This window comes from Clinocottus analis, unplaced genomic scaffold (genome assembly GCF_023055335.1).
Source record: "Clinocottus analis isolate CAN_PGR_092001 unplaced genomic scaffold, fCliAna1.0.p SCAF_12, whole genome shotgun sequence".
NCBI lineage: Eukaryota > Metazoa > Chordata > Actinopteri > Perciformes > Cottidae > Clinocottus > Clinocottus analis.
Window position 1 is genome coordinate 4167501 of NW_027175843.1, and position 18141 is coordinate 4185641.

Here is an 18141-nt window from a genome sequence, read left to right on the forward strand (position 1 = left end):
AGTCTTAAGAAGTTCCTCCGCTTCAGTAAAAGTTGCTGCTCAGACGCCGAAACAGTCCAGCGAGTTCCGGTCAGATTCAGAGAAAGCCGGCAGGGGGAGACTGAAACCGACCGAGCGTTCACACAGTCAGGACGAAAGGCCTCTCGCTGTAAAACCAGGAAGTAGCCGGGTCCAGAGTGAGTCCGTAACACACAGGGCAGTGGAGAGGACAGCAGGTACAGGCAGTAGTGTGGACATCAGGTATAAGGAGGAGGCGTCCACTTCATTTAAAACTCTGGTTCCAAACATACAGCGAAGTCGAGTCAGACGAAAAGAGGCGAAAACAAAGTGTCCCGAAGATTTTTGGGTGAATTGTAATGGAAGGAGCGGACCTGGTAAAACTGATTTTTGTTTGGATTTTGTGTTGCCGTAAAACCAAGAGAGAGAGTTTAATGAGTTGAGCTTCTTATCGGTGCTCCAGTAAAGGACAATTTCTCTCTATTCCACCTTGGTCGCGCCGTATCCACCATTGAGGACCGGTGACGTCCTTGGTGATATTTAAGGTAGTTTGAGGAAGGTTACACGCCATCAATTACACACATAGTTCACATTTTAAGTTGACCAGAATGACATAGTTGTCTGGCACGGTATAGACACAACATGGAGGCTCCCATACAAGCACTATATTCTTTGTGTTTGTCTGACTTTTTGCTAATATCTACATGGTTCAGCTGTTTCATAAAGAGTTGTCGTTTTGTTTTCTCAAGACGCTGTATGACAGGAACGGAGTTGAACATGAGCGCAGGGACGACTAAATGAGGACATCATGGCGTCACAGCCCAGTGTTTGTATGACATGAAGACATCTGCAGGAGTGTCCGTTCACTTGGCTCGGAAGAAAAAAAACATCCGTGTCCAGAGGAGGTTGTTCTCCTTCAAACTGTGAGGACCCGACCCACAGCTTCTTGTCTTTCGTCTTCTTCCTTGTGTCTGGTCTCAAAAACAAGCTGCATCTTTAGCCCGTGAATCAGAGCATTTCATCCAGGAGCTTGTTTCAGGGATTGTTGAGATGTTTTTTTGGAGAATCTTCTTGTCAATGCTGGTTCTTCACGAATCCTAGTTCTGATTCTTGTTATTTCAAATAAAAATACAAATATATTTTTAAAAAAAAAAACAGTTTTCGCTTTTTCACAAAGAGTCATTTATCCAACACGATGAGGTACTTTGGGGTTCTTTTTAGTTATAACGTCAAAGAAAGAAAAATATATAAATATTGTCTATGTTTCCATGCACATATTGAATTGTTTCATTATTGGATGTGTTGAATGAGCTGAATCTGTGTGATCAAAATGACACAAAAAAATGACACAACTTTTTTTCCTACAGGACTACTTATTGCTTTCTCAAAATCTTCGGGGCAATTCAGTTTTTTTCCCCAGGACGGTGTAAAAAAAAAAAAAAACTCTGGTTTTCCACAATGTGTGGGAAACCTTCAGTCTCGGTTCTGTTCTGGTTTGGATAAGATCACCAGCGGTTGCTGTGGGGTCAGTTGTGAAGTTTCCGACCCGAGAAGGAGATCCAGACAGGCGAAGGTTCTGTCCTCTCAGGTCTTCTTCTAAAGCCTCAGTCAGGGGAGAAGGTTGCAGGTTTGAATCCCTGCAGACACGATCGCAGAGCGGATGTCTCTCCAAGAAACTGGAGGTCAGAAGTGAAAGGTCGCCCGGTTCGGCCGCCGCTGCCATCAGTAGGGCGCGAACAGGATCGATCCTTGGCTCGCTCTCATTGGTCCAGGAGCCGGACGCAGGAAGGAGGCTGTGAAGAGGGACGAGGAGGATGGAGGGCGAGGACAGAGAGAGATGGTTTGGGTGAGGGGTGAGGAGGTGCGACTCAGGAGCGGCGGGGAGGAGAGAGAGGAGTGAGGAAGCGAGATGGTGGAGGTGAGGGAGCAGGGCGGAGGAGGAAAGGGAGTAGAGAGGAAGGACGAAGAGAGGGAGGGCTTCACCATCTCCTAAAGGAGGCGAGGAGAGAAAACAAGGGGATGCAACAAGAAGAGGAGAGGAGAGAACCGGGGACAAGGAGAATCGACGAGATAATGAAAGAGGAGAGGAGAAAGAACAAACAAGGAGAGAAGAGTTTCAAAACATGTTGTAATATACAAAAGCGAATAAAAGTATTGATTAATAAACCCAGGAGCAAATAATGTCCTCTGAAAGGATTTCTTACAATCATCAAGTATTTATTCCTAGCAGCATTTATCTATTTTATTGATGCATTTATTGATCAGAGAGAGAGAGAGAGAGAGAGAGAGAGAGAGAGAGAGAGAGAGAGAGAGAGAGAGAGAGACTTACAGTGAGCGAGCCGCGCTGCTGTTTGTTATACGGGCTGTATTTGGGTTTGCTGGGTTTTCCTGCCACTCTGTCCTTGTGCCTCCTGCTGGAGATGTGCTGCAACAACAACAAACACTGCTGTTCTTCTGGGTTTCTCACCATCAATATGATATAGTGTGAACATGTATCCACAATGCATGCGCTCTCAAACATTTTTACAATAGTAGCTGCAAAACAAAGTAGTGTCCATGAAGTAGCACGTAGCCTAATGTACACCAACAATCATACAACAACCCACAATGCATTTTATAGACGCAAAAACAACAATGCATACTGAAAAGTGCCCGAAATCCCAATTTATTTACCCCTATAGTACTGAGTGTCTGTTGTAATGAGGGGGTGATTTGCGACTCAGATTATATCTCATATACAAGCCTTTTTAAATGGACATAGTAAGTAAAGAACAGGTGTTCAGAGCAACACCAGGACTCTGAAACTGAGCTGCTAAATGGAATTCACACCCTTCATTTGATTATTTGCATGTGTGCTTTTCCTACTTTGACGTTTTAAAAATGCATTCTGTGAAAAGGTCTAAATTATTTGGGCAATTAAAGCTTTGTCTTTCTTAAATCACAGAATTCTACGTAGACATTAAGCTGCTCTACCATGAGAGGAACAGTGAAAGATGAGCGTCCGTCTAACTAATAAGTCCGTTGGAATAATGTCCGTGCACCGCGCTGTGCTTCTACCTGTTTGAGTTGGATCTCGGAGTTGACGTGGACGTCACAGATCTGGCAATGGAAGGTTTTGTTCTGCAGGCCGGAGCCCTTCAGGGGAGAACCGCCGACGTTCTTGAGCTTGGCTCCGGCTCGGGGGTAGGCCTTGATCGGCCCGGCGCCGCTCCGGGCCTCCAGCATCGTCTTGTGCTTCGAACCTGCAAACGGGACACGCGGAAAACCAAACTTCTGTGAAACAGGGAACAAGATGACGGCCACGAACACCTTGTGTTTAAATCGTCCTTCAGTTTTTAGATGGATTTCATTTCATTTTCAGCATTCAATTATGCTAAAAAAAATAAATTAAAAAAAGACAGAAAACAAACCACCCCACCAAATAAAAAAGGGCAAATGTATGCTTGGCTGAGGTGGAAAAACTCAAGCTCCTACTGAAGGAATAATAAATCGTGTAGGATAATCTCTCCATACATCCTCTCGCTCCTCCTCACCTGCATTATGAGCCTCCAGCTGAGACAGAGAGTTGACGGCGACTTTACATAGAGAGCAGTACATCAGCTTCTTTGCCTTCTCCTCCTCCGACTCCCCTGAGAGAGGAGCATCCTGGGAAGAGGCTTGGGAGGGAGGAGGAGCTGATGGAGAGGAAGTGACAGGCGCCGGAGGAGGGGGAAGCTGAGAGGCTTTGGAGGAAGAGGGAGAGGAGGAAGAAGTGGAGAAGAGGCCCTGGGCGGGGAGAGCGGTGGGGGGACTGGAGGGAGGAGGCTCGCTACCTGGTCTGCTAGAGGAGGGGGAGGCGCAGGAGGAAGGGGAGGAGGAGCAGGGGAGGGGGAAGGGTTTGAGAGAAAAGGAGTCGGGGAGGCTAGATAACAGATCTGGAGGTAGTTACAGCGAGGAGAAAAGAAGAAAGAGAGGAAGAAATTAAAACACCTCACGATATACAGACTGTACTCAACATTGACATCGATGTTCAGATCAGGGTTAATAAAATCAACCTGTGTGCTGATTGGCGCTGCTGCTCGCTGAGACGGGAGGGGCGGGGCAAACAAGACTTGTGATGCCATGCCCATTGGTCTCTCCGGTGATGGACAGCTTGGCTTTGGTCTTGTTCTCCTGAGACTTGACCTTCTTGGCGTGACGACTGCCTCTGTAATGAGCTTCCGCCTGAGACTGAAGGAAGACACATACGAGAGACAGAAAAGTTATATGTTTCTGTTGAAGTGTCTTTCTGCCATCCACAGAAGTCCTGATGTCACTTCTTGCCACTATTCCCCTTAGCTTTAGAGACTCTTAAATTGTCCATGTATAAGTACTGCATACATGTAGCATATCACACCTTGGTTGGATTTTTTTTATCAATGTTGAACCAGATATATCATCTTCATATTTGCCACAAACAACTCCCAGACAAGACAATGTTGTTTCGCGCCCTGTCAATCAGAAGTTAGCCCCGCCCTGAAGCGTACCCTGCTTTATGGTCTATTTGACTCGAATTGGACCATAATTTACTAAATAAACATTATGCTGTATTGAAAAAGACGTTTATCTAAAGAAAATTAGGTTTTTACGATCAGATTTCTTCTTGCAACCAGTGGAGTCGCCCCCTGATGGCCATTAGAGAGCATGCACGTTTAAGGCGCTTCAGCATTAGTGTCACTGGTTCATCATCATCCAGATACGATAAACAAATGCAGTAAGCCTGCAAATAATAGGTGGAGATGGAATATTTCATTCAGTCATTAGGCCTGGACCATAAGTGTCCGCGAGACTTTGTGTTGGGATGTATATGGATTTGAAATGTGCAGTCTGAAATGTTTAAAAGGTTCAGGCAAACAGAATACCTCTACAATGTAAAAATAACATCAGTCATGTATATGTCGGCACGCATTGAAACAATCCCAGAGTGACAGAAACAAACCTCCAGGTTAACAGTGTCCTCGTGTGACTGTCTGGAAGCTCTGTGAGTCACTTTTTTATTCAATTTATTAGACTGAGTTAATGCTGCCCTTTTACTCCTCTTCTTGTCTCCTCTGCTCTCCTCAACAGTGATTGCTGTTTTCATGTTCACTCATGAATAATTCTAACAGCTCATAAATTAATCACGATTGAATGGCGTGTCATCAGCGATGCAGCATGCACCTCTTAGCAGTCATTCAAACAGTCTTAAAAATATAGATGGCAGGGCCTACACCTGATTGAACACACCTGCTGTTTGGCAGAAGCGCCTGACAAAAAAACAAAGAAGCCTGAAAAATATTATTCTCAGTTGCATCAAGCATGATAAGAAAATAAATGTTCGTCAAGTCCTTGTGAAATCTCCTTAAAGGAACGGACGAACAACAACTTCAAGTCAACAAGTCAGTTAATCTCTGTGCATTTAGACATGGAGTGTCATTAGCTTAGCTTAGCAGAAACTGGTTGCAGGAGAAAACTGTTAGCCTAGCTCTGACAACGGGGAAATAAAGTGAGAAAGTACTCTGCAATGTTAGAGCCCTACTTTTGGGGACATTATATTCTTCTGTTTGATACCATTTCAAAGTTTCACCAAAACCCACAGATTTAAGTTGCCATGAGCAAACATTAATAAGCGAGTGCTAACTTTATCTTTGAGAAAACATGTTAATTTAAGCTAACAAGCAACCGGGAATCCCAGAAATTTGACAAAGGTACAACTTAGCTTTAGTCATAATGCGTCGTATCATATTTTCATCAACAGGATATTCTCCAGGATATTTAGCCTAGCTTTGCACAACTAGAAGCAGGGGGGAAACTGCACAAATGTCTGAATTACATGTAGCATGTCATGAGCAGGTGTAGAAATAGAAAAGTTTGTAGTTTTAACAGCAGTGAGCATTTTTATTTTAGCTATAGTTAACTATTTGTTGACCAACAAACACTCTGCAGTTACTGGGTGCAGTGACTGCATCTCAAAACTCCTGTCCATATTCTAGGGTAGCCATATTTGAGCAACAGCACGTAAATCAAATAGCTTTCACAGAAAATAAGAGGATTTCCACAAATGTTACTCTCGTTTTCTAAATGTGCTTCAGACATTTAGATTGGAGCGTAAGCCAAGTGCAGATGTGCAGATGCAGAGAGGGCAAGAAGATGATCGTAGTAAGCATACGGTCATCAAAACGGTGAAGCATCAGATTGAGTGAACAGGTTAAGCACACATGGAAACACAAACCTAGACACTTACATCAGAGTTAAACCTCAGCTGGCAGACGTTGCATGATATGACCTGTTTCTTCTTGGGTACCAAGCTAACACCAAAGGTGTGATTTATGACGGCCTTCTGCACCGGGTCCATCTGCAGGGGTTACACACAGAGGTCAGAGGTCAGCGGACTGCTTGGCTAAACAGTGATGACAGAGTGATGCTGACAAAGTGACAGGTCTCTTTATCACAATCAGTCCCTACCGCCTTCAGCTACAGCACGCTGTCACTGTTACTGTCCCTCACACACACACTTGTGCACGCACACACATACACACACACCCTGTACTTCTATCTCTGTGAGGACCGTCATTGATTGATGCCTTTCGTCCTAACTTAATGCCAACCCCTTACCGTTGCCCTAACCTAAACCTAATTCTAACCTGAACCTTAAAACCAAGTCTGAAACCATCAAACAGGCCTTGGCAAAATGTCTTCTCTCTGAAGGTCTCAAACTGAAATTGGTCCTAAAAAGTCATATGTGTAAGAACACAAACACAAAGTCGTACCGTGTTGAAGTTTGGAAAAAGGCCGACTGGCGACGTCGTCTCGACAGGAAACGTCAGGAATGGTTTCATCATCACAGAGGGACCAGTGGCGCCAATTAACCCTGGCAAAGCCCCGCCCGCTGCACCACACCCACTTCCTGGAAACAGACAGAGAGAGAGAGAGAGAGAGAGAGAGAGAGAGAGAGAGAGAGAGAGAGAGAGAGAGAGAGAGTCTTAATAAGGGATTCACAATATCTGATGACATCGTTATTGATTTGTGTGTTCTTTAGTTTCAGGGGCATCACTGGTGGTGATTGGCGGTCCATTTAACGTCTAACAATAAATCATTTCAAAATGGCAAAACCATGTTTAATACTTTGCATGTTCTTACAGAGAGAGGCTCCTGCAAATATAACAAAACAAAAAAAACACATCTTACAGATGTGTACGCTCCGGTCTACTAAATAATATGATTTTTGCCTAGGGCAAAACCAATATTTGAATACAACATTTCTACAGACTGCACCACTCGGCTCTCGCCTTCTTCTTCAATGGAACGTACATATTGAATTTAAATGTTTGTTTCGCTTGAAGAAAACATTTCATCATTCCAGGCCTGCTGGAGACGCTTGTAAAATTATGAAAATACCTTTGAACCAACCCGTTCTGGATAACAAATCAAAAATTCCTATTTCACTATTTCTGTAAGGTTTGAGTAGTTAGGAACAAAAAAGGCTAAATACATTTAGAAAATAAATAAATAAATTGATTCTCTCTTCAAGGCAAGAAAAAGCAATTCAAAGTGCTTTGCATAAAACATCAAAAGACAACGTGCAAAAGAAACACATTATAAAAGGACATTTATATACAATTAAAAACATAATAAAGTCCAAGAGAATATAAAACAACAAGCTGAAATAGAGTAAGGCAGGTGTAATGCAAGTAAAAAAGGTACAGCGCAGTGTCAGAAATTGTTTAATAAAAGGCAGCGGGCAAACAACAAAAAGACTTCAGCCTTGATTAAAAAGAAGAAGCAGCTGACCTGCAGTTTTCTGGGATATTATGTTACATAAAAACTGAACCGCTTCACTATATTTCTACTTGATTCTAGGGACAGAAAGCGGACCTGAGAGGTCTGGATGGTTCATAATGTAGCAGATAATCAGAAAAGTAATTTGGCTCGAAACCATTTAGTGCAGCAGCGGGCTGAATCAGCACCTGCCTATTCCATGTTTAGGGAGACCTGTATGGACACCATTACAGTAGAAAACACAGTACAGACAATAAATGCATGGACACGTTTATTGTGCATGCCCCGCCCCCCACACCCAAAAAATAAGAAAACTTTAGGGAGAGCCACAGAGGAGGGATCCCTCTCCTATGGACAGACCTGCCATAGATGTCATGTGTACAGAATAATAAAAACATTACATGTTTTCCGTAATGACTGGAAACATGTTGAAGCCCCAGAGCGGAGCCTTGAGGAACTCCGCTCGTCATAATTGTCCATGATATTTGATCACGTCTCGACACAAAGTAGCCCAGTTTTCCAGTCGGTCGAGTAATGTGTTGATAAACTGTTGGACCAGTAACCATTTGTGTTAATGTAAGCAGGTCAGTAAATGTACCCTTCTTTAGCGAAGAAGCACAAATGACAGAAATCGCACTGATATTTATATAATTTCCACCTGGAGACCTGAGCAGCTGATTTGCTCTACACAGTAACAACACAGGGAACATATGGCGCTGCAGCTGCTGGGGGCAGACAGAGTTAATACAAAACGAGAGCAAGAAGGCGAATGTGTGGCCCACATAATGAGTCCATGTGCTCAGGTGCCACAGGGCCACAAAGAAACCATCTCCATTTAAAGAGACAGGGGCTAAAAACATTATGATACACACTTAAGTTTACACGTCCGTGTATGCGTTGGGCCGTTTGAGAAAAAGCAGTGCTGCATCCGACAAGTGAATCCAACTTTAATATGAGGTGGTGTCACATACACCGTATACATATACAGAATACATTCACAAATTAAAAAAGTAGGTCTGATGAAGCAAAAGTTAATTTGTTCTCTCTGTGTATGTTTGGAGTCGCAGACTGCAGATGCCCTGCAGTGAATTATTTCATAACAACATAGTGTGGGAGGAAACACTGAGAGCAACTGAATCAGCCCTGACAGAGTAGCAGGAGGAGGAGGATGAGGAGGAAGAGGAGAAAGAGAAAGAGGAAGAGGAAGAAGTCGTTGTTGTTACTGGTTGTGTCCAAGTTTTGTTCGTTAAACCATTCTATCGCGTTTTAAATACACTCTAAACCCACCCAACCAATTCTTTTCTGATCAAAGTATGTATTTAATATATCGTACCAGCTGCAACCCATACGATGAAATTTACATCAGGTTTTACGTAAGTTTCCACTCTCCATCGCTCCACCGTCTGTCTCTACTCCACTCCGCTGAGCTCTCAGAGCAGCAAAACATGCATTATGTTATTTACCTAATTAATGTGCAACGGTTTCATTTCAGCTCAGTGTTAGAGCCTCTTGTGTTCTGTGGTTCTCCGCGAACAGCACAGACAGCGGTAGTCAGCGGACCAAAGACAAACACGCTCACCACACCACTGTAAATGCATCAAAAGCCCCACGAGCAAAAAGTCAATAAGAGTAATGTAATAATGTAATCCGTGCATTTGTGCATTCAAGTGAGAAAAGCTGAACTGTAGCAACAAAAAATAAAGGACACTTTTCAAGAGTACAGAACCAAATCCCAAAATGGCAGAGAGGTTTTGTTTCATGAAACTTTTTTGGAATAAAAAGTCAAATTAAATTGAAACAAAACATTCAGGATTGGATGCAAGCATCTTTCTTCTTAATGCAATGGATAATGATTCAATTATCAAGCATATACATTGGATTGTTTTTCATAACTAAAAAAACTTGTTCAAAACATCCCTACTTATAAACCACCCTAACTCATTTTAACCAACGCTAAATGAACTGCACTCACTCTAAATTACTTATTACACATGCTAACCCCTAATTTCCTAACAAACCATTAACCACTCTGAATGTATCATGACACATTTTAACCAATGAACTGTTACCCATTTGAACCTACTCGAAATGTCTCATAACCCATGCTAACCTAATCTAAATGCCCTCAAATACACGCTATCCACTATCTAATTGCCTTATAATCCATCCCAACCCACTTTGAATGTAATTTAAGCCATATTAAATGAGTTATTTCCCATTTTACCCCAGTCTGGATACCTTATAATGCATTCTAACCCACTCCAAATGCCTTCTAAACCATTCTGAATGCTTTATAGCCCATTCTGAATTCCTTAAAACCCGTTTGAACGCACTCATAAATGCACCATAATCCATTGCGACACATGTTGAATCCAGTTAAAACCCTTAACTGTTGATTAGAATAAACAGGATGGGTTTGGTTAGACAGACCAGGCCAGGTTGGTTGTGGGTGTGTTTTCCGACTGACATTAAGATAGCTGTGGATTAACGGTGTGCTGTGATGCTGCTGTGAGAGTTTATCCTCATATAGCAGAGCAGTGAGTCATTGTCTCTATTTATCACTACACTTCATCATTAAGTTACGGTTAAGTCAGAACAACAAGACACAGCACAGCTTCAATCAAATGCCTGGAGCCTGACACAAAACCTCTCAGACCACGTACTGTGATGGTACTAGATGGGAGATTATTTATGATTGAAGTATGATGAAGTGCAAATTAGTCCCTATTTATGCGGCGTAATTGACCGTGACAATGAATATATAATGCTGGTAAACAAAGTTTTAAGTCCTGTAGACTGTCACAACTAAAATCCTTTTGAATTATTATTTTTTTTATTATTAGATAATGAGAGACAGACTGGAGAGGAGGGGGGGGGGGGGGGGGGAGGTCACAAGCAGCAAAGGGCCCTGAGGTGAACTCCAACCCGAGCCGCTGAGGTAGACATTTTTATAATAGCAGTATAGAGTAGCAGTTTCCAATGTCAGTTTGATTGACAGTTTGTATCACATCATGTTAGTACAAAACAACATTTACTGTGTACTACTAACCAATATGAATGCACCGTCAACATCAAAAGATAGAATGTACTTGCCAGTGTATAGGGTCTCTAAAGGGGGTCGACTATGTGACCCTTAAGTGTTTGTCGCAAAACTTTAGAGCATGTTGAAAAAGATTCTCACGAACTAAACCGTACCAAGGCTCGTGACTAAGGACTAGCTGAAGTACACAACCAAACCAGCGAACATATTTTCCTTATTTACTTAGACTATGTTCATCATTACATTGTGGGACAGAGGAACTCACTGAAACCGCCTCAAACATCAGACCTTAAGAAACTTCAAAACATTCTGAAGGACCATCACACAAAACACGATCCGATTGAACCCCGCCAAGGACGACTGAACTAACTGCAAAACCGCCTGGGCCATCAGGCGGTATTGTGCGTTTTTTACTTGTGCGTTTTGTGAAGAAAGACTTCCCCATTTTTGTGATCGGACAGGTGTGGTTTCTAAACCCCTTTCAGAGCCACAGTGCCTTTAAACCTTCTTAAACAGCATTAAAACCAAGGCAATGACCATTTGAACCACCTTCAAAAAACTAAGATGGACATTTCAGGACATTATTACTCAAATAACACAGGAACCAACTGAACTACTGAAACAACCTCAGGAACCGCTGAAGGACCATCGGAGTCACCAGTGTTGAATTCTGGAACAATGAAAGTCTTACAATCTCTTCAAGGACCTCTGAAACTACCTGAAAAGGCCTTCTGAATGTCCTTAAGGACTCACAGAATCACCTCAAGGACAACTTAAACCACTTCTAGGACCCTAAAACACCCTCAAGTGACCATTGAAGCCTTTTTCCATGACTGCTTTACCCTTTACATAAAAAAGAAAAATGTTCCAGTGTCAATTTTTCAGTGTCTATCAACGCCATACTCAAATTGATACCCTACACTTGATTATGTCCTTTTTTTTTACGACATACTGAAAACAGAGTCGTATTAAGAGTGCAGCTGGACGTGTTTTCCTGTATAATCAGTATATAGGATGTTTGTTTCGGAATGTGTGTGCGTGATGAATGTTGTGGTGACAGGGTCGTTTTAATTCTGTCCTCCTGTCCTCTGGGATCTTGTTACAACACACATCCGCACTAACACGCACACGCACACACACACACAAACACACACACACACACGCAGTAGCCCTGCTGTCTTACAGTAAGTTGCTGATCTAAGGAGCTGCTATAAATACTGCCACACATCTGCTCCTGCCTTCGCATGGAGACGGTCGAAACGAGCGGTGAGACCGTCCAACAACTAAGTAACGACCCGGACAGTTTTTTATTTCAGGCAGTTGGCGATGGGTCAGAAGATCCGCGAAACGTGGCACCACATGTAAACAAACTAACATTTTCAGTTTCGAGAGGTTCGAAAACTGGAACTGGATTTTGAAACTGGAATTGAGCAGTTTAGGCTCTGGCACTGGAACGGTGCAGTTGTAATCTGGAATAGAGCTGATTGATCAGCTCACATGCAAGGAGAGATACACAAATACTGCTAAAAGTCTGTATAATACATTATTCCATTCAATAAAGAGTTAGGAAAAGGGGGAAACAAGTTCTCAGAGCTGGCTAGCTACACGGCTTGGTCGCGAAATGGACAATTAGTTCACACAATTTACGGTTCAACTCCTGTCACCAAGTGTCCATAAACTCTCCCTCTTTAGCAGTTTAATGCACCGACAGAGGAGGTCAACGGCCTCGCACACGAGTACTTATCCTGGCTGATGCGGGGTGACGATGGGCAGAGCTATTAAACACAGAATTTCACCTTTTTAAATGCAGCTCTAAACCTGTCGGTGATCAAAGAGTCCTCTTCCGATGCAGTGTGTGTGCTGGCATCAGCAGCTGCTCAGATTAAATGGCCTATGGATTCATTGTAAACCCTTTCTGATTCTTAGTGTGTCCAGTGTCCAGTTTCCTGCTGGTCAGTCCAGTTTTAACTGCTGCAGTAAGATTTATGATTGTGGCCGCAGTCAGGGTTTATCTCTGGCATTCACACCTCACACACACACACACACACACACACACGCACGCACTGACACGTTATCATGTGATGAAGATGTAAGAAGGAAAATCTTACACAGTGCTTTGCTGTATCATCAGCTCCAGACTGAGGCTCCTGTAACCGATCTGACCTGCGGAGCTCTGTGTCATCTGTCACAAACCACCCCATAATTTAGCCAAGGGCTGTGGCTGCTAAGAAGTGTGTCTGATATTTAATTACTCACCCCACGCCCCCCGCTGGTTTATGAATCCAAATGGGACGAACGTCACATTTATTTGCATCCCTTGTGTTTCCATGGGGAGAAGAAAAAAAAACCTATTTGCAAGCGATCGAGGGTGTGGAGAGGTGCACATATAAATGCAAGTGCAGCAGTTTAAAAATATATATAAAATCCCCTCCAGTCATGTTTAAGACATGTATAAATACTCTGGATAATGATTTGTGTTGGTGATGGTTTATCCACAAACCACTTCAGTCAACTGGATGGTTGATATTCTTAAAATGACATGGACTTATTCTCCTTTTTGGTAAAATCCATCACAATATCCCTACAGGAACTTGTTGAACCTCCTTAAGGATCACCCTTTTTCTCACCTGTACCGCAGGAATGCAATAATAAATGACCGTTATATCCATCTCTTACCCTTTGTGTGTGCTTGGGTTTGTCTTCTTTTCTACAAACACATGTGAAAAGGTAAGAAAGAAAAAAGGTAAAGCAAAGAAGAATACACTTAGAAGCAAGCCTTGTTCAGTTATGTAATGAAAACAGTACACCTCCAGCAATGACGGGACTAAGACACCGTGGTGCATTTAACAGACAAACTAACCAACTAGAGACAATTACATCTTCCTTTAAGAAGAAGATGCACAATAGCTTGACATTTTTCAATTTAACAAATGCTGTGACCGTTGCGCAGCACGCTGCTGTTGCGCAGCCTGAGCCTAATGTGAAGGGAAATGTACAGCGACAGACCCACGTCTGCCGCGATGAGCTGCATGCTGGTTTGAGCTGGATAGAGGGGGATCCTCTCTGAAACAGTTACGCTCTGAAGATATTAACGCAGATATCAAAGCGTCTGGGTCACACCGGTGTATTTCTGAATGACAGAGATACTTTGATGTCATGCAGTCGTTAATCAAGTTGGCTCTTTTGTTGTTGCCCAGACTTCAGCTTCAACACATACGGCGGATTCACTTTAAGCCCAGGAGAAGATTCTTGGTCATTAGTAAGCCGAGTTGACAGCGCTGACCTCTGAGGGAATAAAGAGCCGTAAAAATCAGAAACGTTGCGCCATCCAGTTGGATACAAGCTGCTCCGCTGAAGAGGAAGGATTATGAAACAGGAGCCCAAGCAGCAAATAGTGCTCTTGAATTTATTGTCCCCTGAGCTAATAAGCTGATGAGCTTGCTAATTTACAGTTGACTGATATTTGGAAAGCCAATTAGTTTAAATACTCATCATGTGGTAAAACAAAAAAGTAGGAAGAGTCCTGCATTTAGAAAAAGAATCCAAATCAACACAAAAGTATCAGGAGCCAAATCTACAGAAAGCGTACTCATTGTGCTGCAGAATGACGTCAATGATAATTTATTATGCATTTCATTATTGGATTATGATCCCTAATGTAAACCTGTCTAAACACTGTTGTGTCTCTCGCTGAAATAAAATACGAAACCTGATTTGCTTTGAAATACACCGACTTATTACAGTGACAAACAATAAACAAAACAAAACTATTGCGTCATGGATTAAAGGCTGATCATATTTAATAAATGCAGTGGAGATATTTTAGGTTTAAATGATGATGTTCTAAGGTCCTACAACAGTAACATTTTTATAAAGAGTGCTATGCAATAAATATATATGTATATTTATACACACATATATATAATAGTTATATATATTTAATCTACTTTTGTTCGTAATTCATCTGAATACTTCTGATGCTTTGTCTGCATGGCAGATTTGGATACAAAATATGATCAAAGAATTACCAAAACATATTCCAATCCACTGACAATCAAAGGAATGAAGTTCTCCACAAATGTAAGATAACAACAGACAATGGAGTTGGACACGATGGATCATGAAGTAAACACCAGATCAAAATGAAACCCCGCCTGGTCAGAGTAAGTTCCACCTCTGAAGCTCATGTCAGAAGATAACCTTATCAACATCCATGAGGAATCATCGACTCACTTACTCCTACTGCATATTAAGAAAGTACAACTTTTTTAAGAGAGGTTTCTGTAGTCTTTGCTAAATAGAAGAAAAGTCAATTCAAACAACACATCTGGCATTTTTTTCATCCTCATTTTTTCAAAACTCAAAGCGTTTAAATCTGGTCCACCTCTCGAAATGAAATAACACGTTTCATAGTTTGGCGGATGAAGGTGTGAGTGGCGTACCGTAGGCGAGTTGTGGGACGTGGTATTTTCTGAGCTGTCAGTATATCATTATAACGGCTTCATTATATCCTCATCCCACTGAGCATCTGGCGCTGTTAATCAGACTGTGAAGTGATGTGAACGGCTGCAGTTCAAGTGAAACCGACAGCGGCGAGAGACATTTCTCACGCGGACGGCAGGGAGTGATGAAGCCGGAGGCCGAAGAAGAGGAGGACGGCGCCGAAGATGATGGCATTCATTTAAATCAAAAGGTTCCTACCTGAGCCGGGTGTCTTTTTTTTCTTTACCCTCGATCCAGGTTCACCTTTTCCTCCCGACTCTGTCCATGTGCATTCTACTCTGCTGTCCTCGGTCGGTGTTTGAGCAAAAGCCATGCACACCCACAACGCAGAGTATGTGAGTGAGTTTGTGTGTGTGTGTGAGAGAGAGAAAGAGCGAGGGAGAGAGAGAGAGAGAGAGAGAGAGAGAGAGAGAGAGAGAGAGAGAGAGAGAGAGAGAGTATCAGGTGACTGGACTAAGAGTGGCATGTGTCATCGCAATCTGAACACCCAAACCCTGAGCGTCAGGTGTGTGTGTGTGTGTGTGTGTGTGTGTGTGTGTGTGTGTGTGTGTGTGTGTGTGTGTGTGCGTGTTACTTCTTCTTAATCCCCCGTTTCTTCCAGAGAGAAGAAACTCTATCCCCAGGGAGGAAAGATAGATAGTGAGAGAGAGGGAGTGTGTATGTGTGAGGGGGAGAAGGTAAAAGAGAGAGAGAAAGAGGGAGACGTACACACTGAAGGAGAAAGAGAGATAGTGTGCGTGTGTGTGTGTGTGTGTGTGTCTGTGCGTGTGTGGCAGTTGCTTTCGGTTCACACCATCTCTCGTTACACAGAGCACAAGTGTGTGTGTGTGTGTGTCAGGGAGAGAAAATTGAGGCGCACAAAACCAGCTGGTTCACAGTCAATACGACACACATTCAAGTAAAGTACAAAGTGTGATATCAGATGTTTCAGTTGTTCACTGGAATCGACTCCAGCCACAGACGGAGGAGTAGACGCGGTAAAGGACGCGCTTTCCACGACTGAGAACTTTGGCAATTTTTTCTTTAAAAATAACTGACTATCTTATGTTTGTATTGATGTGCATTCGCTGCAGGAAAGAGGCAAGAAACCTGGAGAGGAGTCAGCATTTTGACACTTCTGGTTCACTCGTCTCAAAGTCCATGCTGTTTGTTAATGGGTTTCTGGTGCGATGCCTGATGCAAGGTCTGTGGTTCACATGAGCTTAAAAGATTTTAACGTTTGGTTCTCAGGGATAAAATATAATTGATTACGCCTCTTGTGAATTTTGAAGTTTGTGTCCTGACAAAGAGCGGTTGCTAAATGAAACTATACTAAACGTTATCACGCCCACTAGACTAGCTTAGCTGTGGTGACATGAAGTCATGTGACCACAGTGTAGTTTGTTTAGATCCTTTTTTACTTCTGGCGAGCTTTTACGCTTCAAAAATCAAGATTATCTTGCTGAAAAAAAAGTCCAGTATCATGAATACTGGACTTTTGTCTAGGAAACTAAAGAGTGATGCTAAGGTTAGCTTAAAAAAAATACATCGTCCCTGCCTGCAGCACTCTACATCTCCTTAAACTACAAAATGTAAATTTTATATTTGTGTCCTGGTTAAAACAAACACTAGAATAACCAACATGTTCACTTTCAAACCCCCCGCGCTGACTCCATCAAAGAAATATCTCTCGAAGTTACAACTGATTTGCTCCAAAGGGGCAAAGGAAGTGTATCCTTTACGGGTCCAGCGTTGCCCCGGATCTCCTTACCGCACAGGGACAGGATCCCTCACTGCAGCTGAAATCACTGCAGCTGAAGATGAAGCCTGGAAGAACGCTGGGTATTAATACACCAGTGATCCTACTGGGAGGAGAACATGTCCCACTACCTTCATCTGCATCTTAAAACATTCCTTATCCACAGGGGGAGCGACGTAGACCTAAAGAGCGCTCCTGCTGACGGCAGCATTAGACATCACACTGCGTTATTATTATGCAGAGAATCACAGACATTAGCATAACAAGCCTGCATGTGTGTGCGTGTGTGTTTAAGTAGGTCACGTTCGGATCCTTCTTCATCCAAAATACCACACACACATACACACGCACACACGCACACACACACACATGAAGACATGGACGAACGCTCGCATCAGACCAGTCAGGAATATGAAAGCAGACAGGACGACTCAAGTCTGAAACTCAGCATGAAACCGCCGAATCATTTGATTAGAACCAAACTAACGGTGTAGATTAAAGTGTGGGACGGAACAAACAACGTACGGATCATTTAGCTGCTCCAGGATTCAGACTTACCAGTAGTGGAGATGCAAATGCAGATAATATTTGAAATTTGACCTGAGGATTATGAAATATCTCGCTTTCCCATGTCGAGATGGGAATAAAATTGCTACGGATTGTGTGTATATTAACACTTTTTTGGTTGACCAGCTCAGCCCTGTTCAACTCAAATAGAAACTGTAATTGGAGAGAAATAAAAGCGTCTATTTATTGTGAAAATCCAGGCAAAATTGCCAGAAATCAGCACCGGTGTGCCTGTGAATTACCATGGAAACACTGGACATCAGGTGTCCGGGGTTGTCAGAGGAAACTTTAATTTGAGTTGTTTTCAGAGAAAAAAGTGAAAACATTTCAAAGAAACGGTGAGGGATGTCTGTGTATGTAATAGAGACACACAGACACACTGTGTTGTGATGATGAGCGGCAGTGTGTGGGGAATCACGGCAGTCACGTTATCTATAATGAGAGGAATGCCAGACAGACAGACAGACAGGAAGAAGCCTCGATTCGGCCTCAGAGGAAGCCTAATTCATCTTCTAATCAA

The 18141-nt window shown here is 42.7% G+C and overlaps 1 protein-coding gene across 2 annotated transcripts in view; it reads right to left on the minus strand.

Moving 5' to 3' along the window:
- Positions 1–1147: 1147 nt before the first annotated feature.
- znf385b (zinc finger protein 385B) overlaps positions 1148–18141 on the minus strand; it is a 40047-nt gene continuing 23053 nt past the window's right edge. For both annotated transcript variants that reach the window (XM_068572189.1, XM_068572188.1), the window contains exons 5-11: positions 6765–6901; positions 6239–6349; positions 4032–4206; positions 3531–3911; positions 3055–3239; positions 2327–2422; positions 1148–1986 (exon numbers count right to left, since the gene is read on the minus strand). In XM_068572189.1, coding sequence (XP_068428290.1) covers positions 1720–1986; positions 2327–2422; positions 3055–3239; positions 3531–3911; positions 4032–4206; positions 6239–6349; positions 6765–6901 — 1352 coding nt within the window. In that variant the 3' untranslated portion in view covers positions 1148–1719. The remainder of the gene's footprint in view (positions 1987–2326; positions 2423–3054; positions 3240–3530; positions 3912–4031; positions 4207–6238; positions 6350–6764; positions 6902–18141) is intronic.